General features: G+C 52.4%; 1 protein-coding gene across 1 annotated transcript; it reads left to right on the forward strand.

Annotated features, from left to right (window-relative positions):
* The first annotated feature begins 4435 nt into the window (after positions 1 to 4435).
* Positions 4436 to 20945, forward strand: GNA15 (G protein subunit alpha 15). Its single transcript, XM_061190798.1, has 7 exons — positions 4436 to 4580; positions 12391 to 12575; positions 14190 to 14344; positions 15015 to 15143; positions 17672 to 17801; positions 19250 to 19403; positions 20719 to 20945. The coding sequence occupies exons 1-7, from the start codon at positions 4436 to 4438 to the stop codon at positions 20943 to 20945; spliced, it is 1125 nt and encodes a 374-aa protein (XP_061046781.1).
* Positions 20946 to 25456: the final 4511 nt, after the last annotated feature.

A 25456-nucleotide genomic window follows, 5' to 3' on the forward strand; every position in this document is an offset into this window, starting at 1 on the left:
GATGGTGGGCTGTTCACCCAATGGAATAGTCTATGCAGTGAGAATTAATGAATTTCAACCACGTGTAACAATATGATTTATGACGCAAACAAAACGTTGAGTGATAGAAGCCAGACAGACCAGAATTCACAGAAAGTTCGAAAATGGCAAACAATGAACACAATATTTAAGGTTGCTTAATCCACTTGTAAATTGATAAAGAAAAGCGAGGAAATATAGAGGGACATTACATAAGAGAATCATAAGAGAATCAGTTTATCAAGAGGACATAATAATCCTAAATGTGTCTGCACGAAATAGATGAAGCAAAATATGAAAATACTGATAGGAGAAATAGAGAAATCCACAATTACACTTCAAACCTTCCACAGTTCTCTCTCAGTAATTGGTAAAATGAGCAGACAGGGGACTTCCCTGGTGGCGCAGTGGTTAAGAATCCGCCTGCCAATGCAGGGGACATGGGTTCAAGCCCTGGTCCGGGAAGATCCCACATGCCACAGAGCAACTAAGCCCGTGCGCCACAACTACTGAGCCTGCGCTCTGGAGCCTTGAGGCACAACTACTGAGCCCGCGCGCCTAGAGCCCGTGCTCCGCAGCAAAGAGAAGCCACCGCATGAGAAGCCTGCGCACCGCAATGAAGAGTAGCCCCCGCTCACTGCAACTAGAGAAAGCCCATGCGCAGCAACGAAGACCCAACTCAGCCAAAAAATAAATAAATAAATAAAATTAATTTTTTTAAAAAAAGAGTAAAATGTAAAACAATAAAACTCCAAGAAGAAAACAGAGAACTTCTTTGTTGGCCTTGGGTCTGGCAAAGGGTTCTTAGCGACAACACGGTACGCATGACCCGTGAAGGAAAAAAAAACTGATAAATTGAGCATCGTCAAAATGAAACACAAAGAACACATCTAAGAGGATGAAAAGCCAAACCACAGGCTGGGAAAAAATATTTGCAAACCCCATATCCCATAAATGACTTGTATTCTCAAGACAGAATAATAGGGAAACAAACCCACTGAAGGAAATGGCAAAATATTTGAACAGACACTTCAACGAAGATACAAACATGGTACATAAACACATGCAAAAATGTTCAACACCGTTAGCTGATCAGGGAGACACAGATTAAATCCACAGTGAGGTACCATTACACACGTCTTAGAATGGCTGCAATAAAAAATACGGACAATATCAAGTGCTGATGAGGAGGTGGAAAAACGGGAACCCTCAGGCATTTCTGATGGGCGTGCAAAATGGGAAAGCCACACCAGAAAACCATTCAGCCGTTTCTTACAAAGTTATACGTACAATTACCTTATGACCCACCCATCCCGCTTCTAGAAATTTATCCTAGAGAAATGAACACTCATGATGATTATAGCTCATGTTTACAGCAGCACTATTCGTGGTCACCCCCAAACTGGGAGCAACCCAAATGGCCTTCTACAGGTGAACAGCTAAAGGGTGATGCACCCACACAACAGAAAACTACCCAAGAGTCCAAAGGAAAGGGCTCCTGACATGCCCCACTGCATAGACGGATCTCAGATGCTAAGTGAAAGAAGCCAGTCTCAAAAATTACACAGTGTATGATTCCATGTATATGACAGTCTCAAAAAGATTCAAAAAACCATAGCAACAAAGAGCAGATCGATGGTTTCCAGGGGTGAGGGCTCAGGTGAGGGTCTGGCTATAAAGAGGTACCTGGAGGGGGTTCTTCAGGTGACAGAACCATATTCTGTCAACTGTTTTAGCCATAATTTACATGACTGTGTACATTTGTTAAAACACAAAACCGTACACCAAAGAAAGCGCCTACCAAGCCACATAAATTGAAAAAACAAAAAACAAAATAAATCTTGTTACCAAAAAGTACCCCCTAAACCCAGAAATACCATAGAAGTTGGTGCAGTGCTGACTGCCCAGCAGGAGGAAGGGGGTCTTGTTGGTACGGGTATCTGGGAAACCTCCTGGGGCTGACGATACCCTGAATCTTGGCCTGGATGGGGATCACGTGGGTATCAGTTTCACAGGAAATTATTAGGTTATACGTTCATGTTTTATGTGTTTTCTGTGTGTGTGTGTGTGTGTGTGTGTGTGTGTGTGTGTGTTGGTTTTAATTTTTAGTTCCCCAACCAGGGATGGAACCCACACCCTCTGCAGTGGAAGGGCGGAGTCTTAACCACTGGACTGCCAGAGAAGTCTGTGTGTGTATTTTTTTAAAATATATATTTTAAAAATTTACTTATTTATTTATTTGGCTGCGCCGGCTCTTAGTTGCGGCACGCAGGATCTAGTTCCCCGATAACGGATGGAACCCGGGCCCCCTGCATGGGGAGCGTGGAGTCTTACCCACTGGACCACCAGGGAGGTCTGTGTGTGTGTATTTTTAAACACACAGCTCACCCTGTTATTCCCAAATGAACTAATAGGTGACAGGTGTCCCGCCAGGATGGCACCTCATCTGGAGAGGAAGCAGCTCCTCGCCTGTTTGGGGAAGTGGGAAGACTTGTTGTGAGGCTGAAGAAATTCACAGAGTATGGGCCCTGGAGGAGGGGGAATCAAGGCGCCTGGTTTTTTTTTTCTGAGGTCAGCGGGAGCCAAGAAAGGTATTAGACCTCGGCCTGCCGCCCTGGCCCTGTGTGATGGGTTAGGAGCCTGGTGTCCTTTGGGAAACAGCGGGGTGGCCCCAGGTGCTCCTGGCCTTGCCCCGCCATCCACCCTCCAGTCTGTGACTCAGCCTGGCCTCCGGGTTTTGCCAAGCTGGTTACCTCCATTCTGCTACTGTGTGGCCCACATTATTATTTCTGCTTTTCTTCACCTGCCCGGGAGTGGGAAGTCACCCAGGCCTCAGGCCCCGGGGAGCACCCCCTCCTCACGGCCATCCGGTCGGGGGGCGGGAACGGGGTTGGGCAGGGCAGTGCCTGCCAGGAGCCAGTGACCCAAGGGGGCCCCTATCGAACTTCCCATCTGCTGGTCGTTATGAATCAACAGCGAAGAAAACCGCATTGGTGTCGGCTGGGGCGTGGCACGGGGAGACAGTTGCGGCTGTGTGACCTCAGGCACAGCACGCACCCTCTCTGAGCCTCACCAGTGACTCTGGGAGGGGCCCGGAGTCTCCTGGGTTCTGTGTATCTCTGGGGGGGGAGGGGTGTTCGGGAACTTTCTAGAGCTTTCTAGAACCTCTCAAAGAGCATTCTGTCCCCGAACACGGCAAAGAGCTGCTGGATTGGAGACATTCTGTGGGGACGCAGCTACACAGCCACCCTTGTGTCCCCTCCTGCTTCTAATGTCCTGAGGGCTGAGCTGTCAGGGAACGGGGGCCTCATGGCCTTGCTGGGAGGCGGGCTTGACTCCCAAGGTCCCCCTATGTCCAGGCTGCCTATCCGACTTCTCCTCCTGGTCCCAAATGCCTGTCTTCTCAGAGTGACCTTCCTTGACCCCCTGTTTCAAGCCACACGTGAGGCCCCCCTCCCAATCTCCCATCCCCCTTCCCAGCTTTATTTTCCTCTCACAATTTATGGCTATCTGATAGGCTCAGATATACATATATTTAAGGTATTTCTTTATCTGTCTGTCTAGACCATAAGGCAGGGAGATTGGGTTTTTTGTCATTTGGGTCCCTGCTGTGCGTAGAATGCCTGGCACACAGTTGGCGCCGCATAAATGTTTGCAAGAAGAATGAATGGCCCGGTTCCAAAGTCCCAAAGCTGCCATCTCTGCAGTTGAGACTGGGGCTCCACGGGTGGGAGAGGCTCCCCGGGGGTTGTCACTGCCTGGCTGTGCCTCTATGTCCCCATCTGTGCAGCGGGAATGGCAAGGAACTTGGGGTGCTGTCCGCATGACCACCCCCCCACCCCAATACACAAAAGCGCTTAAAACAGTAGGTGCCGCCAGGCCTTGGCTGTTCTTTTAAAAAAGATCTTGTGGGGTATTCTGATGACTGCTTCTAATTGGCCCAGAGGAGGGGGAGAGGTGGGTGGGCCGGGGCCGGCGTCAGAGGCCCAGGAGGACAGGGTCCACCCCTTCTCCAGAATGAGGAAGGAGGCCCAGCGCAGACCCAAACTGCAGACGGCTGGGCCTTTCTTCCCCGCCCCGCCCTCCCCCGGGGCGCCCACCTCACCTCTCGCTCTACTGCCGTCAACCTGTCGGGCCGGGCCGGGCAGGTCTGGGGGTGGGCGGGGAGCCCTAAACCGGCATCTCCTCTCCTCCTCCTCCACCCCTGACCCGGCCGCACAGGCCTCGCTGAGCTGGGCCGCCGGGTGCCCAAGGCCGGGAAGCCGGGTGTCCCTGGGGGGACGACCCCCACGACGAGGGAGACTCTTGCCGCCGGCTGTCAGAAGCCCTCCCCGGAGCGGCCGGGCCGGGGTGCCTCCCGGGGGGAGGGGAAGGGGGGGCGGGGGCGATGCCGCCTGCTGCCCGCTGACGCCCCACCATGGCCCGCTCGCTGACCTGGCGCTGCTGCCCCTGGTGCCTGACCGAGGACGAGAAGTCGGCGGCCCGGATCGACCAGGAAATCAACAAGATCCTCCTGGAGGAGAAGAAGCGGGACCGAGGGGAGCTGAAGCTGCTGCTGCTTGGTGAGTCCGCGGCCACCCGGGCGGGACAGCCTGGGAGCCCACTTTCAGGATGAGTCGACTGAGGCCCGGCTCCTAGTCCCAAGGGGTGAGCTGTGGACCCGTCCGTCCCGCAGCCCGGCCATCTCCTGGGCGTATGCAGGAGCAGAGGTGGTTTGGCCGGGTGGCCTGGCTTCTGTCGGGCAGGCCCGGCCCGCCCCAGCGGCTCCCGCGTCACAGGAAGGGAATGAGCCGCATAGCCCGGGGAGCTCCAGCCTCGCCCTCCAAGACCCCCCTCCCCCCCCGTCCCTCTGGAGGGCTGGGTCTGTTCTGGTGGTTTATCAGCACGAGTCGTGTGGGCAGAGAGAGCATTGCCATGTGCCTCTGATTGATTGATTGATTGGTTGATCGGTTCATTCATTCAAGACGTACTGAGTAATTCCTGGAGGCACAGGGGCAGAGGAGATGGGGCGTGTCCCTGCCTCTGGGGACCTCAGCTTCCGGTGGGGGAGATAGACGTTAAGCCACAAAACTAATAAGCAGGTAAAATAATTTCCAGCAGCAGGAAGAACAGGAGGAAAATAGAACAGGGTGAGGGAGTGGGGGTGACTTGGGTGTGGTGCATTGGAAAGCTCTGAGGCTGTGACCTCTGAGAGCTCATGTCTTCTTCTCCACGTGTGTCCACTCTCCCAGCCACCTTGCCCTGTGTATGACCTTGCTGGCCTAAGCCCAGGGATGCCGGCCTTGGAGGGTCTCCTGAGACTGCCTGAGCCCTGGGCAAGGGCCGGGGAAGTGTTCCAAAGTCCCATCCGCCTGTCCTGGGGCAAAGAGCCTGGTCATCTGGATGGCCGTCCTCTCTCTTCTCTTGCTCAGTGGGAAGGGGCAGCCCTGAGGGGTGGAGAGAGAGCAGAGGGTGGGGGCATGGGACCCCAATGAAGCTGTCTGAGCCTGGAAGGTTTTAATTAAGAATTTAATTTCATAGCTATCTCTATTCACTTTCTGTAATAGCTAGGCTAGTATATATATGTTATTTACTATTTTTTAATAAATATGGCTATTTCTTCTTGAGTGAGCTTTGGTTATTGGTATCTTCCAAAGAATTTGTCCATTTCTTCAAAGTTGTCAAATGTATAGGTATAAGGTTGTTTATAACATTCCCTTGTCATCCTTTCATGTCTGTAGGATTTGTAGTGATGTCTCCTTTTTCATTCTTTGTCTGTGCTCCATTTTTCTTGACCTGTTAGGCTAGGGGTTTGGCAGTGTTAGTGATACTTCCTTGCACATCTCAGGTTTTCTTTAACCACATCTCAGGACCTTTGCACTTGCCATTCTCCCTGCCAAGGGCTCTCAGCATCCCCCAAGCCTTTGCATGGCTGGTGCTCTCACTCCTTTCACTCAAGGCAGGTCTCAGCTCAAGGGTCACTTCCTCAGAGAAGTCTTCCCTGATTTCCCGGGCTTCAAAGTCAGCCCCATCTTTCTTTCTCGCCTGATTTTTCTTCATACCACTCACTCGCTGGCGCTCTCTCAGGTGTTTTCTTGTTTCCTTGTTTATTGTCTGTCTCTCCAGTTACACAGCAAGCAACACACAGGTGAGGACCATGTCCATCTTATTCACTCCTGTGTCCCCAGCATCTATTTCAGGAGTACGGTGACCTGACATAGAGCAGATACCCGATGCATGATTTATAAATGAGTGAATGAATGAATCCTGTTTCAGGGGTGATTTTCCCCAGAGCTGTACCATATCTTCCTGGAGCTAAGAAAGTCCCTTGCCCCACTGACCACTGCACAGCCAGTCCCATATCAGGAAGCCACTTCTGCTGGTAGGGGTGGGAGAGGGGAGAGGGGAGGTTGTCCACGTGCCCAAGCACAGATGGTGGCCCTATGGACAGCCTGCTGGACTGTGGTTTCAACACCCCATCCAAGCCCTGAGGGCTGCTTCCACACCTGCCCTCCTTAAAAACAGGAATTGAATCCAAAAGTAATTTTTTTTTTTTTTCTGGGAGGTGGCTGACCCTTTGGAGGAAGAAGGCCAAGGGGCTGAGGGTCTGTCTCTGACAGGAAGTGGTCACCACGTTGAGGAGGGGGAAGAGTCAGAATAAGGCAATTAAAGGAGCCAGCTCTGTCCATACTATGTGAGGTAGGAACCACTCCAGATGGGGAAACCGAGGCTCAGAGAGGTGAAGCGACCTGCCCAAGGTCACACAACCAGGATCGGAACCTAGAATTCTGTTTCCACAGTCCACACGCTTGACTGCCCTGTGAATGTGCCTCCACAGAACCCCAATGACAGATGGGGAAACTGAGGCCCTGGGCGGCGGCAGGATGGGTCTGGGGTCTGCAGCCAGTTTTGAGGCAGAGCTGGGCATAGAAGATGAGCTGTCTGCTCTCAGGCAGCTCCCTGTGTCCCAGTGGCCCAGTTTCCTGGGGGAGGACGGCGGGGCTGGGACTGCCATCACCCATGGAAGGAGCCGCACAGCGTCTTGCGATGCCTGGGGCTTGTCATGGCTCCTGGCCTCTGCGAGTTTCCACTTCCTCACCCATTCCCAGAAGGAAGCAATCACTTCCCGTCTGGGCTGCGAGGACGCGCCCGGTGGAAACAGCTCTCCCCGCAGCCCCCAGCCCCATTTGGGGGGATTCCTGAACCACATCAGGAGGGGGAGCAGAGAGGCTCCTGATTCCTCAGTGGCTCCAGGACAGTCACAGCTGCAAAGGTGGAGTTTTTCAGACTTCAGGTTGTGAGCCACTTGTGAGTCACAAAACCCAAGCTGTGGGCGGCGACCAGGATTTTTTTTTTTCTTTAATGAAACAGAAGAGGAAAAAAAAAAAAAAAGAAATCGGTGCATCTCAACAAAATTAACTGTTGCGGACTTCCCTGGTGGTGCAGTGGTTAAGTATCCGCCTGCCAATGCAGGGGACACAGGTTCAAGCCCTGGTCCAAGAAGATCCCACATGCCGCGGAGCAACTAAGCCCGTGCACCACGACTACTGAGCCCACATGCCACAACTACTGAGCCTGCGCTCTAGAGCCCACAAGCCACAACTCCTGAGCCCATGTGCCACAACTACTGAAGCCAGCGTGCCCAGAGCCTGTGCTCTGCAACAAGAGAAGCCACCGCAATGAGAAGCCTGCGCACTGCAACGAAGAGTAGCCCCCGCTCGCTGCAACTAGAGAAAGCCCGCACGCAGCAACGAAGACCCAACTCAGCCAAAAATAAATAAATAAATAAAAATTAGCTGTTTCTTGGTGAGATCTTTCTTTGTTCTCCACACTTTTGGGGGCAACCCAGAGGAAGGTCAAAGGGTGCAGCCCCCTGCCGTAGGTCTCACCGCCGTCTTGGCAGCACCCAGAGGAGCCGACGAGCTTCTGAGCATCCGTAGAAACATCACATGAACTGATACTTTGATGAAGGTGAAGGATCCACAAGGGCTTGTGTTTACTCCTCTGCTTTTCCAGTAGCTGTGTGACCCTGGGAAAGTCACTTCACCTCTCTGAGCCCCCACATCTCCACTGTGAATGGGAAAACAGTGGGAATCTTAGTGACGATAATTCAGGCAGTGCCTGGGGAACTTCCCGGAATGATTATTAAAAAGCCCGTGAGCTCTGGACTCAGAACCGGGTTTGAGTCCCAGTTTGGCCACCCACCAGCTGCATGACCCAACCAATCTGGGACTCAGTTTCCCCACGTGAAATGTGGAGCCAAGAGCCGTTCCTCTTGTGGGCTCAGGCGAGCTGTTGTGTGTGGACCCCCCGGCACCCTAGGAGGACAGGGGGGCTTACGGTACCTCTTCCACCTCCAAATAGCAGAAGCTCTGGAGACCAGCCCGTCTCCCCAGCTTTCCCAGTGGGAGGCGAGGCTGTGGGTTTATCTCACTGACTGTGATAGTCAGAGGTTCTACTGCAGGAATATTTATTGAGTTTGATGTATCCCCGTCCTGAAATCCAAGGAATCTGAGACACACGTGGCTCCTTACTGAAGCATTTCAGATTGTGGAACTATGGGGCGTTTTTTGTTTGTTGTTGGTTTGTTTGCAGGAAACTTTTTATTTTGGAATCATTTTCAAAGGACAGAAATGTGGCAAAGATAGTCCGGAGAGTTCCCGTCTCCTCCTAAACAGCTTCCTCTCGTGATGACATCTTACATAAGTGTCGTGTGCTCATCACAGCTGAGATATTAATGTGGGAACCGTACCATTACATTTCTGTTAACTAAACTCCAGACTTTAGATTTCACTGGTTTTTCCACCACGGCCCCTTTTCTGTTCCAGCCTCCAACGCAGCATCTCACATGGCATTTGAGGGTTTTTTAATTTTAATAAGTTTATTTATTTTATTTATTTTATTTTTGGCTGCGTTGGGTCTTCGTTGCTGCGCGCAGGCTTTCTCTAGTTGCAGCACGCGGGGGCTACTCTTCATTGTGGTGCGCGGGCTTCTCATTGCGGTGGCTTCTCTTGTTGCGGATCACGGGCTCTAGGCGCATGGGCTTCAGTAGTTGTGGCACACGGCCTCAGTAGTTGTGGCGCATGGGCTTAGTTGCTCCATGGCATGTGGGATCTTCCCGGACCCGGGCTCGGACCCATGTCCCATACATTGGCAGGCGGATTCTTTTTTTTTTTTTTAATTTATTTATTTTATTTACTTATTCTTGGCTGCGTTGGGTCCTCGTTGTGCGGGCTTTCTCTAGTTGAGGCGAGCGGGGGCCACTCTTTGTTTTCAGTGCGCTGGCTTCTCATTGCAGTGGCCTCTCCTGTTGCGGAGCACAGGCTCTAGGCGCATGGGCTTCAGCAGTTGTGGCGCGTGGGCTCAGTAGTCGTGGCTCACGGGCTCTAGAGCACAAGCTCAGTAGCTGTGGCGCATGGGCTTCGCTGCTCCGCGGCATGTGGGATCCTCCCGGACCAGGGCCCGAACCCATGTCCCCTGCATTGACAGGCAGACTCTCAAGCACTGCGCCTCCAGGAAGTCCCGGCAGGCGGATTCTTAACCACGGCGCCACCAGGGAAGCCCTTTGAGGGTCTTTTTTTTCCCCTTTCTTAACTTTTCATTTTGAAATACTTTCAGAGTTATAAAAAAGTTGCACCGGATTCTTCTGCAAATGTTAACATTTTACCACATGCCCTTTATCCCATCCCACCCTGCTCTCTCTCTCTCTTTCTCTCTCTCTCTCTATATATATATGTATACACACACACATTATATATAAGTACATGTGTATATACTTATAATTTACATAATGCATAGCTATAGTTTATTTGCTATACATGTATATATTATATTTAATACGTACATATTCATTGTTATCGGAACCGTTTGCGAGTAAAGTTGCAGCCCTGACACCTTTTCCCCCCCAGATACTTCAGTGGGTTTGAGTCCCACTAAAAAGCAAAGACCCCCCCCAGGGCAGTGGTGAGCAGGCGATGCGCTTGATGCAATCCCGTCACCATCACGTCCCGCTGGCATTCCCAGTTTCCCCATGAATGTCCTTTAGGGCCATAGAAAAGCGACTCTTTTCCTTGGATCTCGAGTGCAGCGGTGTCGCTGGGTCCTGCCCTCACTGCCTTCAGAATTGCTGGGAGTGGGAGGCGGCGAGAGCCCCCCAGGGGCGGTACAGGAGGGTTCCACCCCCTCTTCTGCCGCTTCCTACACTCCCCGCCTCCTCCCTGCTGTGTTTCCGCTGCTCCTGGTTCCTCTTTCTGGCTCCAGCCAGGGCACCCCTTCCCTTTTTTGCTGCTGGTCCCAGTTCCTCCTGCACGAGTCCCCTTCCCCATCCCTGGAGGGACCCCACACCAGTGTCCCGCAGGAGCCGGCAGGGTGACAAGGTGTTGCAGGTGGTTGCCGGCCCCGCACCTCCCGCCTGGCTATCATGCCCGTTTCACAGACGAGAAAACAGAGGCTCAGAAAGGGAGATATCGGGGCTCAGACAGCAGGGAGCCAGGCCTTGCTCTTTGAGCTTCCAAAGGTTCTAGTGTTATTATCCCAGACCCATGACTGGCATTTGGACGTGCGACCCTGCACTCAGAAGGGCCCTGTGGTTTCATCCAGCACTTGGTCCTGGAGATTCTGTAGGTGAGCCTGCAAGGACCCCTCTCCCCACTCTGGTCCATCAGCAAGGTCGTGTGTATTCTGTCTCCCAAATATCTTGTGCGTATGTCCTCTTCTCTCTAGCTCCACGCGGCCACCTGGGTCCAGCCTGGACCAGAACACTCCCATCTGGCTGGGTTCACCCCTCCCCAACCTGCCCTCCCCTCAGTAGCCAGGGGCCACCTGTGAGCCCCTGGGTCAGGCCCCACCCCTCCTCTACCCACAGCCCTCCAGGCTCCCACCTCCCTCGGGGTAAAAGCCCAAGTCCTCCCCACAGCCCACAAGGCCCTGCATGACCTGCCTCGTCCCCTCCCTGCCATCCCCTCCTCCCTCTCTCCCCCTCGATCACTCTGCCCCAGACACACAGGCCTCCTGGCTGTTCCTCCAACATGCCAGGCATGGTCCTGCTCCAGGACCTTTGCATGTGCTGTGCCTGCTGTTGGGAACGCTATTCCCCCTTCTCTTCTAATGAATTCTGTCACCTGCCAGGTCTCAGATGAGATGTCACCTCCTCAGTGAGGCCCTCCTAGATTACCCAGCCTAACTCAAAGCCCCCAGCTCCTTAGAACCCCTTCCACAATCATAATTTCACCTCCTCCCTCTCTCCGCCTCGCTCACTCAGCTCCAAGCACACAGGCCTCCTCGCTATTCCTCCAACACACCAGGCCTGGTCCTGCCCCAGGGCCTTTGCACGGGCTGTATCCACTGCCTGGTGCTCCCTCCTCCAGATCTTGGCACGAGAGCAACCTTCCCAGCCTTCAGATCTCAACGCAAATGTCACTTCCACTGAGAAGCCTTCCGTGACACTTAGCTGTAGTAGTCACTTAATCACTCTTTATCTATTTATCTTATTGTATTTCCTTCACAAAACTTTCTCTACCTGAAATTACTATAGTGAATAATAATAATAGTAATTATAATCATGGTAAAGACTACTATTGCTAATAATAGTGGACAGGAATATAGCTCTTACTATGTCAAAGCACACTCTAAGCCAGGGGTCCACAGACTTTTTCTGTAAAGGGCCAGATGGTAAATCTTTTCAGCTTTGCAAGCCAGAGGGTCTCTGACTACTCAACTCTGTGGCTGTCCCGAGAAACCAACCCTAGATAATTTGTATACAACCAGGCATGGCCATGTGCCAATAAAACTTTATTGACCGGCCCTGAAACCTGAATTTCATATCATTTTCAGGTGTCACCAAAAAGGAATCTTTGGATTCTTTTCAGCCATTAAAAAATTCAAAAACTGTAACCATTACAAAAATGTAAAAACTGTAAGGGTGAAAAGAATTAGAAATATAAAAACCATGCAAACTGTAAAACTTTGCTGGCCATGAAAAAACAGGCAGCTGTCAGGAATTCCTTGGTGGTCCTTGGTGGTAGGACTCAGCGCTTTCACTGCAGGGGACCCCGGTTCCATCCCTGGTCGGGGAACTTAGATCCCACAAGCCGCGCGGTGTGGCAAAAAAACAAAAACAAAAACACAAAACAAAACAAGACCCAAAAAATAAAAACAAGAACAGCGGCCGGCAGGCCGTGGTTTGCTGCCCCTCCTGGGACAAACTTTTAATGAACTAGTTTACCCCTCATGTCCACCCAGCAAACCACGTTTCACAGGTGGGGAAACCGAGACACAAGAGCCATGAAGCTGCTCACCCAGGATCACAGAGCGGGGATTTGAACCCTAGTGGCCGGAGGTGGCGGGTGGCGGGAGCCCCGGAGGGCTGAGCTGACCGCAGAGTCGTCTCCCCAGGCCCCGGGGAGAGCGGGAAGAGCACGTTCATCAAGCAGATGCGCATCATCCACGGGGCAGGCTACTCGGAGGAGGACCGCAAGAGCTTCCGGACCCTGGTCTACCAGAACATCTTCGTGTCCATGCAGACCATGATTGAGGCTATGGAACGGCTGCAGATCCCCTTCAGCTGGCCCGAGAACAAGGTGAGCATCCTGGGTCTCGCCACATGGGCGCCACACTGGGAGGGGGTTCCTTAGGACTTCAGGGTGGGACTGTGTCCCTTCAGATCCCCTAAGTCCTTGTTAAGAACCACCTCCTCCAAGGTTTCCTGGGATCCTGGTCTGCATTCCAGACAGCTCAGCACCAGCAGGTACCCCCCCCCCCGACTTGCAGGTTCCCTGTGGACCCCCAGGGCTCAGCCGTCTCTCCCTTGGACCCCATGATGCCTGGTAGGAGTCCTGAGTCAGCAGGCATTTTGTTCTAGAAATATTAGTAGGGTGGACTGGTTCCTGAGCCCTGCCCCACCCTGCTGGGGGCCGGGGTGCTATGCAGACTGTGTGTCACATCACCCTTCTCTTTAAAATTTTTATTTGATTGTGTGAAGAACACTCAACATGAAATCTATCCTCTTAGCAAATTTTAAGTGCACGATGCAGTATCAGTAACTGCAGACACAATGTCATCAGGAAGAGCTCTAGACTGTATTCCCCTTGCCTAAGGGAAACTTTATTCATAGCAAACCCAACTCCCTTCCCCTAGCCCATTCTACTCTCTGTGTCCTTGAACTTGCCTCTTCCAGATGCCTCATATAAGTGGGATCGTGCAGGATCTGTCCTTCTGTGACTGTGTTATTTCACTTAATATGGTGTCTTCAAGGTTCATCCACATTGTCCCCTGTTTCAGAATTTCCTTCTTTTTAAAGGCTGAATAGTATTCGAGATATATCTATCTTTATCCGTTCAACCATCGATGGACATTTAGGTTCTTTCCACATCTTGGCTGCTGTAAATAACACTGCAGTGAACCTGGGTGTACAGATATCTTTTCAAGATCCCAATTTCAGTTCTTTTGGATAAATACCCAGGAGTGGAATTGCTGAATCATGGAGTAGCTCTATTTTTAAAAATTATTTATTTATTTATTTATTTGCCGTGCCACACGGCTTGTGAGATCTTAGTTCCCCGACCAGAGATGGAACCCGGACCCTCAGCAGTGAAAGCGTGGAGTCCTAACCACTGGACCGCCAGGGAATTCCCAGTAGCTCTATTTTTAATTTTGGCGGGAACCTCCATACTGTTTTCCACAGTGGCTGTACCAGATTGCATCCCCACAGCAGAGTATGAGGGTTCCAACCACCAAGACCTCAGGGTTGGTTCTTTCTGAGGCCTCTCTCCTTGGCTTGCAGACGGCTGTCCTCTCCCTGTGTCCTCACACGGTCATCCTTCTGTGTGTGTCTGTGTCCCAATCTCCTCTTCTTACAAGGACACCAGTCACATTGGATTAGGGCCACCCTCATGACCTCACTGTAACTTCATTACCTCTGTAAAGACCCTATCTTCAGACATGAACAACAGGAGCGCCTGCTTCCGGTGCAAAGAAAGGAGGACAGATAGAGCAGAGGTTACTGCCCCAGGCAGGGCCACCCAGAACTGGCGCTCCCTGCACGCAAGCCCCTACTGGCCCCTCGCGCCCGTGCGCTCCGCCTGTGCCCGCCCTCGGTGGATGGACGCCGGGACGAAAGGGGGTGGAGACGTCAGGAGGGCAACCCGCCCCGCCCGGCTGCTCTGACCCACCCCTGTCCGTCCGTCCCTCCCCAGCACCGGGCCAACCTGATCATGAGCCAGGACCCCTACAAGGTGACCACCTTCGAGAAGCATTACGCCGTGGCCATGCAGTGGTTGTGGAGGGACTCCGGCATCCGCGCCTGCTACGAGCGCCGGCGCGATTTCCACCTGCTCGACTCGGCAGTGTAGTGAGTCTGGGGTCCGCGGGGACGGACGCGGGGTCGAGGTGCCCAGCGCGAGGCGGTGCCGAGGCGGAGCCAGAGGAGACCCAGTCCCAGGGATCGGAGCCGGCAGAGGGGCCCCAGGCTGGCCGGCTCCCACTGCTGGGAATGCTGTGGGTGGTCTTGCCCCCGGGGTGAGGCCGTCCCTGGGGTGACGCTGCTCCCCAGGTGACACAGCTCCTGGGGTGACACTATTTCTGGGGTGATGGCGCCTCTGGGGTGATGGCGCCTCTGGGGTGACTGTTCTAGGATGACGCTGTCCTGGGGTGACACCATTTCTGGGGTGACACTGTTCATCATCATGCAGTGAAGCTGTCCTGGGTACGACGCTGGGTGTCTAGTGCTCCAGGCTATCACTGTTCTTGGGGCAGTGACACACCTGGGGTGACAGTTTTCCCAGGGTGACGCCCACGCCAGCAAGACTGTCCTTGGGGTCACGCTGCTGAGGGTGAAGCTGCTTCTCCCCATGCTCCCATGGCCTTGGGCTGTGCTCCTGAGCCACCTGGGACCCCAGAGATCCTGGCCCTCCCCCGAGGACTCTCCTCCCCCCAGCAAGGTCCTCACCAGGCCCTGGGTGGGGGGCCTGAGAAGCAAAGGGAGGTTTCAAGGCCAAGACTCAGGGCTTCTGGCTCCACAGCTACCTGTCAAATCTGGACCGCATCACGGAGGAGGGCTACATCCCCACCTCGCAGGACGTGCTCCGCAGCCGCATGCCCACCACCGGCATCAACGAGTACTGCTTCTCCGTGCAGAAAACCAACCTGCGGTGAGCACATAGCCTGGTGGGTGGGGAAGGCTCCTGTTGGAGGGGCAAAGGAACTGGGGCACTGAGGGATGAGTAGGAGTTGCCTAGTCCCAGCCCACAAAGGGGCTGCCAGGCTGAAGGAAGCAAGGCTGGACACAGACACCTCCAGCCTCTCCATGGAATCAGGACTGGGACCTGGGGGAGTCCAGACTGAGCCCCCAGAGCTCTGGGAGGGTAAGTCTTCCTGGAGGAGGGGACATTGGTATTAGGGCATTGAAGAATGAATAGGAGTTCACTAGAGCTAGGAGGTGATGGGAAGGAAGAGACAGAGACTGTGCAGTCAGGGCTAGACCAGAGGAATTGATTTGGGGTTGGGGAAGCTCACCCTCTGAGCTTCCCCAGCCCCAAATGAGGGGTGAGGCTGGAGGTCAGGAGACCCAGGAGAAGGCAGGAGCCATGGTTCAGGCAGAAAGGGTTGGGAAGTGCCCGGGCAGTGGCCTTGGGGATGGAAATGAGGGGACGGTGCAAGAATGCTTTCTGATATAGAATGGGCAGGACTAGATGAGCATGGGAATTAGAGCAGAGAGTCAAAAGTGACTCCCTATGGGGTTCCCATCAAGGTGACAGAGTAGATGGTGGAGCCACAGTGGTGGTGGCGGGATGGGAGGTGTTAGAATAGATGATGCACTCATTTGGGGCAGGTTGGGTCTGAGGGGTCTGGGGCATCTGGGAGGTGGCTGGGCGCACACAGGCCTGAGCTGGAAGCCAGAGGTGTGGGTGGCCAGTGCAGCAAAGGATGGTCCATGCAGAGTCATGGTCAGTGTCAAAGGCCAAGGAGAGGTCAGGAAGAATACAGTGAGAGAAGCGACTTCTGAGATTGGCCTTTAGAGAATCCTCAGTGACCTTAGTGGCCTTTAGAGAGTCTTCAGTGACCTTAGGCAGGGAGCTGTGGAGGGTGCAGGGTGATGCTTGAGACCTTTCAGTGTTCAACCCACCCATGTTGATCCCTTGTTTCCCTGAACACCCCCTCCCCCGGCCCCATGTTGTTCTGGCCTCTGCAATAGTCCTTAGCTATGTGGAAGGTTCATAATTTATCTGTTTGCATTGGGTCTCCTCCACTAGATGGAGAGCCCCTCAAAGTTAGGGGCTGAGTTTGATTCTCCTGCTTCACTAGTGATGATCAGCTGAAGGTCAGAGTGGAAGTTTGTAAATGTGAGTGGATGGTTGGAAAGATGGATGGATGGATGGGTGGGTGGATGGATGGATGGATGGACTTATGGATGGATGGATGGGGGGATGGATGGGTGGGAGGATGGATGGATGGATGGACTTATGGATGGATGGATGGGGGGATGGATGGGTGGGGGGATGGATGGGTGGGGGGATGGATGGATGCATGGATGGGTAGGTGGGTGGATAGATGGATCAATGGGTGGGTATATGGGTGGGTGGGTGGGTGGGTGTATGTATGTATGAATGGATGAATGGATAGATAGATAGCTGGATGGATCGATGGGTGGATGGATGGGTGGGTATGTGGACGTATGGACAAATAGATAGGTGGGTGGGTGATTGGTTGGAAGGATGAATAGATGGATAGGTGAGTTGGTAAAAGTTTAGGAGTAAAAGTAGTGGTTGGGGAAGTTCAGAAGGAAGGCTGGGCTGAGGAGGGGAATTATCAGATGGGGAAACTTGAGTCCGTTCTTAGGCCAAAGGTGAGGGCTCAGAGGAAACTGAGACTCCGAGCTGGCAAGTAGCATACCCCACACCTATCTCAGCCATCGGAGCCCCAGTCTCAACCGCTGCTTCACCCATCCCGCTCTGGATACGGGGTTTGAGGGAATCTGAGGATCATGAGAGAGGCTGGTTTCGGGAATCAGGAGCCGCAGGCATCAGCCTGGACTTTCCTCCTGTACAGCAGGGCAAGTCTCTTCTTGCTCTGAGGCTTCTGGCATTTCCTACCAGCTGCCTGAGTAATGGTCCCATCCCTGGGGAAATGACACAGGGCTTGTTATCAGTAACCCACATTTCTTAGAAGAGAGAACAGGAAGGCAGGAGGGCCCAGGCTTTTGCTGTGGTGTGTGGGGGGGTGGAGGCAAACCCTTGCCCTGGGCCACACACAGAGGGGATGGCGTTTGCCCATCTGTGTGGCCACTTGACACTCCCATAGTCAGCCAGAACACAGCTGATGGGAAACTGAGGTCTGGAGATGATCCGCAATTTCCCTCTTGTCACCCAGCCAGAACCAGGGCAGACTGAGGGCAACCAGCTGTCCTCTACCATGGGGTAGAAATCAGGCAGTCCAGTGTAGTAGAAGCTCTAGAAAGTCCCCTCTCTCCCTATACCTCGGTTTCCTCATCTGTAAAATGGGCATAATAGCGATACTTGCTCCATGGGGTGAAATGCTGTAACACACAAGGTGGCTGGCATCTATTCTTGTTGCTATTAATATTGCTCATGGCATGTCCCAGCCATGACTGAGGTCTGGGACGCCTCGTCACGGGGGTCCCGATTAGGCCTGAACTCTGAAAGGGAGTTGTTCCCGGTAGGATCGTGGACGTCGGGGGCCAGAAGTCAGAACGCAAGAAGTGGATCCACTGCTTCGAGAATGTGATCGCCCTCATCTACCTGGCCTCGCTGAGTGAATACGACCAGTGTCTGGAGGAAAATAACCAAGAGGTGAGGGGCCACGATGGATGCAGGGGCACCAGTTCCCCTGCTTTTCTTATCCCCACCTTGGGCCGGGGACCCACAGCTGAGCAGGCACTCTTGAGTGGAGCTTTGTGTGTCTGGCTTGGCTTTGAGCGTCACCGTCCACTCTTTTGTGGTCAGACCATTGAATCCCAACACACAGATCTACAAGCATTTGTGAGGCCAGGACCCTGACACACACACACACACACACACACACACACACACACACACACACACAGAGAGTCAGACACTCAAGCCTCAAGACACACCCCCCCACCCCTCACCCCCCCGAAGCACAATGTAAGCCGTCCTGGGAATGTGGGTCATGGGGACAATGTCCTGCTTTTACTCAGAATTCTTCTCCTTTTCGTGAACTCTTCTCCTAATTAACCCCCTGCGTGAAGGTCAGGCACGTTATCATCTCTGACATGTGCACTTTTCAGGGTTAAAGTTTCCCATAGACAGTTTTGGGATCCAAGGGTCAGATGTTATAATTTCGACTTTCAAACTGAATCAGATAGAATCAATTTGAGGTCATTCTGACACAGATCTTGCTCCAGTCCAGCCACACGAGATGTCCTAGTTTGCTAGGGCTGCTGTGATGAAGTACCACAAACTGGGATGTGGCGGGCATGGGGGTGGGGGGAAGATGAAACAACAGAAGTGTATCGTCTCATAGTCCTGGAGGCCAGAAATCTGAGGTCAGGGTGTCAGTGGGGCTGGTTCCCTGTGAAGGAGAATCTGTTCCAGGCTCTCCCAGCTTCTGGTGGCCACTGGCAATCTTTGGCGTCCCTTGGCTTATAGACACATCACCCCATTTGCCTCCATCTTCACGTGGCCATCTCCTTGTGTCCTAATTCCCCTTTTTATAAGGATACCAGACATTGGACTTAGGGCCCACCCTACTCCAGTGTGACCGATTCTTAACTAATTACATCTTCAAAGACCCTATTTCCAAATAAGGTCTCATTCTGAAGTTCCAGGTGGACATGAATTTTTTTTTTTTTAATCAGTCATCAATTTTATACCCATCACTGTATACACGTCAATCCCAATCGCCCAATTCAGCACACCACCATCCCCACCCCACCGCAATTTTCCCCCCTTGGTGTCCATACGTTTGTTCTCTACATCTGTGTCTCAACTTCTGCCCTGCAACCCGGTTCATCTGTACCATTTTTCTAGGTTCCACATACATGGACATGAATTTTGAGGGTGGGGAGGACACTACCCAAACCAGTACAGGCACAAAACCACCTCGGGCATACATAGGCAGCTGGCCACACCACCCTCAGACCCAGCTGGGCGGGAACTGGGGAGCCTCAAGCTGCTGCTTGGGGGGCCGACAGCCCCATCTCTACGTGGGGGGAGGGATCCTGTTTGGGCCGAGCTGGCCATCTGGATCAATGACCTGCTTGTGCCCCCCGACCCAGAACCGAATGAAGGAGAGCCTGGCCCTGTTTGGCACCATCCTGGAACTGCCCTGGTTCAAAAGCACTTCCGTCATCCTCTTCCTCAACAAAACCGACATCCTGGAGGAGAAGATCCCCACCTCCCACCTGGCTACCTACTTCCCCAGTTTCCGGGGTGAGTGGTTCTAGAACTTTCTATACCCTTCACTTCCCAAAAGCAGCTCCCAAGAGAGATGCTGGTCCAGGTCCTACCCCAGCCTAGAGCCAGTGGGGTTTCAAATGCAATGGGACAGGCCTGAGTTCCAGACCCATCTCTGTCCTCTGCCCAAGCTCTCTGAGTCTCAGCTTCCCCCTCTGTAGAATGGGGATAAACTAACAGAAGCCTTCATGCTGGATGCTGAAAACAGCAGAAATTTTTCCCCTCACAGTTCAGTAGGCCAGAAGTCTGAAATCAAGGTGTCAGCAGGGTTGGTTCCTTCTGGAGGCTCAAGGGGAGAATCTGTTCCAAGCCCCTCTCCTAGCTTCTGGTGGTCACCTGCAATCCTTGGCATTCCTTGACTTGTAGATGCATGTCTCCAATCTCTGCCTCTGTCACCACATGACTTTGTCTCTGGTTGTCTCTTGTCTTCTTATAAGGACACCAGTCATTCATTCATATATATATATATATATATATATATATATATATGAATATATATTAATATTCATATATATATATGAATGAGAGATGGTGGGGGGGGAATCGCATGTGTGCCTCACCAGGATGGCCATCCTTCCCCCCTCTCTCTCGGCCTCGGTTTCCCCATTTGCACCTCCCCAGGATGTCTTTCTCTGCAGTTCCAGGCTCCCATCCCCCCAGCTCCAAGCCCAGCCAAGAGAGAGGGTCTCTCTTTTTATTTTTTTTAATTTTTTTTTATTTTTGGCTGTGTTGGGTCTTCGTTTCTGTGTGAGGGCTTCCTCTAGTTGTGGCGAGTGGGGGCCACTCTTCATCGCGGTGCGTGAGCTTCTCACTATCGTAGCCTCTCTTGTTGCGGAGCACAGGCTCCAGACGCGCAGGCGCAGTAGTTCTGGCTCACGGGCCTAGTTGCTCCGTGGCATGTGGGATCTTCCCAGACCAGGGCTCGAACCCGTGTTCCCTGCATTAGCAGGCAGATTCCAAACCACTGCGCCACCAGGGAAGCCCAAGAGAGGGTCTCTCTTTAACACAGTTCTGCCCAAAGTCCCAGAGACCAGTCTCATTGGTCCATTCCAGGTCATGTGACCTGCATGAACACATACCTGATGCTCCTATTGGCTGGACCTGAGTCATGTGACCAGCTAGAAAGGCAAAAGATGGTGGTGGCTGGCAGGCACTTTGTTGGGTGGTCCCTGCAGCCCTGTTGCTGCCCATATCGGGGACAGGGTCTCCAGAGCCCACCTTGGTCCCAGGAGGGAGAGGCTCCCACCTGCCCCATGAGCTGTGTGCCCTGACTGCCTACCCCTGTCCCCAGGCCCGAAGCAGGACACGGAGGCAGCCAAGAAGTTCATCCTGGACATGTACACCTGCATGTATGCCAGCTGCGTGGACGGCGCAGACGGGGGCAGGAAGGGCTCGCGCTCCCGCCGCCTCTTCAGCCACTACACATGCGCTACGGACACACAGAACATCCGCAAGGTCTTCAAGGACGTGCGGGACTCAGTCCTGGCCCGCTACCTGGACGAGATCAACCTGCTGTGACCCAGGCCCAACGCTCCGGACTCAGACCCGCGAGTGGCAGGCGGGACCTGCGGGCGGTGGGTGCGGGGTGGGCTGACACTCAGCGAACCCAGGTGCCCCTTGTCGCTCCAGCCCCAGGCCCAGGTGGCAGAAGGGCCACGAGTGAGCCGGGGTGGAAGGCCGATCGGCGCCTTCTCCTTTCTCCGCTCCTCAGCAGGACAGCCTCTGTGTCTTCCTTCCCTCGACTCACTGTATCTCCTTGGAGAGGGAGCACAATGGCCTTTTGAGAGGCCGGGGTGCAGGAAAAGGTGAAAAGAGCAGGGGATCCAGGACTTGGGTGGATGGGGTTCTCTCAGGACCCCCACCTCCAGGTATGTCCCCCCTTGGGCAGGGGTCTGGGACACTTTTGGGGGTGATGCACCAGCCCCGGACAGGGGAATGGTCCTTCATGCCGAGGGACGCGGACTCTGGCGCCCCCTAGCGGAAAGGAGCCGCATCCCAGCCTGAGGTCTGCGTAGCTCAGGGACTTCCGTTTTCTTAGGAGAAAGAGACGCCCGGAAAATGCCGCCGTATCAGAGCCTCGTGGCTCGAAGTGTGTCCTGCCCCAGTTTTCAGATGAAGGAAACCGAGGTCTACAGGCATCCCCCGCCCCCCTTCCTTACCAGGCTGGGGGCCGGGCGTGCTGCATCTTACAACCTTCTGTATTTATTCCCTCACCTTCTGCGGGGCCCCTTGAAGGGTGGACATTAAAGAAATGACATTCTGGAGACCTTTGATTTCTTAGGGGCGTCCTGTTTAACAACCAACCCCCTGCCCCGCGCGGTCCCATTTCAGGTCGTCTGTCCCGGGCAGGGTAGCAACGTGGCAAAGGAAGGAAAAAGTTCTACTTGCTGTCCACCCACTTGTGTAGGGCATGGTACACAGAGCTGTGTGGGACTGCGTGCACTTTGAGCCAGGAAGTGGAGTTCAACCTCTCTCCCTGGCCCCGGGGACATTTGAGCTGACCTTCTTTTGCTACTCACCCAAAATTCCAGCAGCAGCCACCACCTATCCCTGATGGAGATGATGATGACTCCACTTACCCCAGATCCTGGTCTCCCACCATCCTCAGGGCAGGCCCATGTAGCACAAACCCCATCACCCCCATTTTACAGATGGGGAAACCGAGGCACAGAAAACTGAATAATTTGACTAAGGCTAAACACCTGGGTGGTGGCCAAGCCAAGATTCTATTATTCATTCAAAAGGTTTTTTGTTTTGTTTTACTTTTTAAAAAATAAACTTTAATTTTTAGAATAGTCTTATGTTCATAGAAAAATTGCGAATACAGAGGGTTGCCTTATGAAACCACACCTGATTTCCCGTATTATTAATATATTAATATGGTACTTTTTTTTTTTCCATTAATGAACCAATATTGACCCATTATTAACTGAAGTCCAACAAATTTCCTTTTTTCCCCTAATGTCCTTTTTCTGTCCTGGGACCCCACCCAGGTTCCCACACGACATTTCATCATCACGTCTCCTTAGGCTCTTCTGGGCTGTGATGGTTTCTCAGACTTACCTCATTTTTGATGACCTTAACAGTTTTGAGGAGTGATGGTCAGCTATCTTTTTACTTTCCCAGGGCTGCTGTAACGAAGTACCACAGACAGAGGGGCTTAAAACCACGCAAATGTATTCTCTCACAGTTCTGGAGGCAAAGTCTGAGAGTAAAGTGTCAGCAGGGCCGTGCTCCCTCCAGAGGCTCTAGGGGAAAGTCCTTTCTGCCTTTTCTAGCTTCTGGTGGCTCTATGTATCCCTGGCTTGTGGCTGCGTCCCTCCCGTCTCTGCCTGTGTCTTCACATGGCCATCTCCTCTTGTGTGTGTCTGTGTCCAAATTTTCTTTGTACAGAGACACCAGTTACATTGAATTAGGCCTGCCCAAATGACCTCATCCTAACTTGATTCTATCTGCAATGATCCTATTTCCAAAGAAGGTCACGTTCCCAGATACATCTCCTAAAAGATATTTTGTCAAACATCCCTTGGTTGAGTTTCATTTGATGTTTTTCTCATGATTAGACTGAGGTTTAGATTTTAGGTTGGAGGAGCACAGAGGTGAAGAAGGTTTTGTCCCATTATATCAAGAGTACATGCCGTCAACATGACCTTGGTCCCCTGAGTTAGGCACCCAATTCTTATTTATTTATTTATTTATTTACGCTGCATTGGGTCTTCGTTGCTGCACGTGGGCTTTCTCGAGTTGCGGCGCACAGGCTTCTTATCGCGGTGGCTTCTCTTGTTGTGGAGCACGAGCTCTAGGTGCGCGGGCTCACTAGTTGTGGCACATGGGCTCAGTAGTTGTGGCTCGCGGGCTCTAGAGCGCAGGCTCAGTAGTTGTGGCACACAGGCTTAGTTGCTCTGTGGCATGTGGGATCTTCCCGGACCAGGGCTCAAACCCATGTTCCCTGCATTGGCAGGTGGATTCGTAACCACTGCACCACCAGGGAAGTCCCTGGTTACTTTCATTATCCCTGATATCATACCATTTCATCCACATCCTTCTAATATACAAAGACTCCCTTCTAAAAAGGATAACCATAATGCAACATTATCACATCTAAAAAAGTTAGCAATGATCCTTGGATATTTAACATCCAGTCAGTATCCAGATTTCCCCATGTGTCTTGTAAATGTCTTTTCTAAAGCTCCCCCCCAACTCCCCCCCCCCCCGCCCTGCTGCGCTGTACGGCTTGCAGCTTTTGGGATCTTAGTTCCTCCACCAGGGGTTGAACCCGGACCTTCGGCAGTGAGAGAGTGGAGTCCTGACCGCTGGACTGCCAGGGAATTCCCTAAAGCTTTTCATTTTATAATAATTTTAGATTTACAGAAAAGTTGCAGCAATAGTGCAGAGTTCCTGAACATCGTCCACCCACGTTCCTCTGATGTGAACCTCTTAGATAACCATGCTACAAGCCAGGTTATCAAAGCCGGGGAATTAACATCAACCATCATCCTATTACCTAACGCTTAGACTTGTTAAAATTTGGCCAGTTTTCCCTCTCCTGTCCTTTTTCTGGGCCAGGATTCCACATTGCATCTCCTGTCTTTGTCTCCTTGGTGACGGCTCGTCAGCCTTTGTCTGTCATGACCTGTTTAAGGAGTTCTGCCCAGGGGACTTCCCTGGTGGCACAGTGGTTAAGAATCCGCCTGCCAATGCAGGGGACACGGGTTCAAGCCCTGGTCCGGGAAGATCCCACATGCCGCGGAGCAACTAAGCCCGTGCGCCACAGCTACTGAGCCTGCACCCTAGAGTCCGCGAGTCACAACTACTGAGCCCACGTGCCACAACTACTGAAGCCTGTGCGCCTAGAGCCCGTGCTCCGCAACAAGAGAAGCCACCGCAGTGAGAAGCCCACGCACTGCAACGAAGAGTAGCCCCTGCTCGCCACAACTAGAGAAAGCCTGCGCGCAGCAACGAAGACCCAACGCAGCCAAAAATAAATAAATAAATAAATAAATTTATAAAATTAAAAAAAATAAAAGAGTTCTGGCTGGTTATTTTATAGAACGTCCCACAATTTGGGCTTGTCTGATGTTTGCTCATGATGTGATTAACGGCATGCATTTCGGGCAAGAATGCCGCAGGGTCCCTCTTAGTGCATCAGGCGGGTGGGCCCGTGATGGCAAAATGTCTCATCGCTGATGATGAAACGTCATATGTGTTTTTTCCGCAGGTGGTTCCTTTGAGTCAGGACCCAAACAAAGCCCACACGTGGCATTTGGTTGCTGTATCTCTAAGTCTCTTTTCACCTATAACCATCACCCAACCTTTTTTCTTTGCCATTTATTTGTTGAAGAAACCAGGTCGTTTATCTGGTAGAGTTTACCAGCCTCCTGATTGGGTGGGTTGCTTCCCCGGTGTGGATTAATGGGCTCCTCTGTCCCCTGTAATCCCTGTGAATTGATCTACCTAGAAACATGAGCGGACTTCCTAGGTGGTGGTGAGCTCCACCAGACAACACATCTAGTTTGTTTTCTCTCTGTATCTCTGTGTCTCCCTGTCTTTGTCTCTCTCTCCATGAGACATGTAACAACATTAACACCCAGTTGGTTCCCTCCCCCACCTCGTTAAAATTGACCAGTGGGTTCAGGCGGCACAAGTCTGATTCATTTACTGTGAAATTTCCCCATGAACCTCTCTCATAATGGTCTTAGTGGCCACCGGTGATCATTGCTTACATATATCAATAGGGGTTGCAAAAATGGTGACTTTGAACACTTTCATTTCTTCTGCATTTATTGTCTGGAATTTTTCTGTTAAAAAACCCAGCTCAAGCAAAAGAACTGAAAGCAGGGTCTTAAAGAGATATTTGTACACCCGTGTTCACAGCAGCATTATTCGCAATAGCCAAGAGGCGGAAGCAACCCGTGTCCATTGAGAGATGGATGGATAAACAAATATGGTTCACCCATACAGCGGAATATGATTCAGCCTTAAAGTGGAAGAAAATTCTGACACACACTACAACATGCATGAACTTTGGG

Source organism: Eubalaena glacialis, chromosome 4 (genome assembly GCF_028564815.1).
Source record: "Eubalaena glacialis isolate mEubGla1 chromosome 4, mEubGla1.1.hap2.+ XY, whole genome shotgun sequence".
NCBI lineage: Eukaryota > Metazoa > Chordata > Mammalia > Artiodactyla > Balaenidae > Eubalaena > Eubalaena glacialis.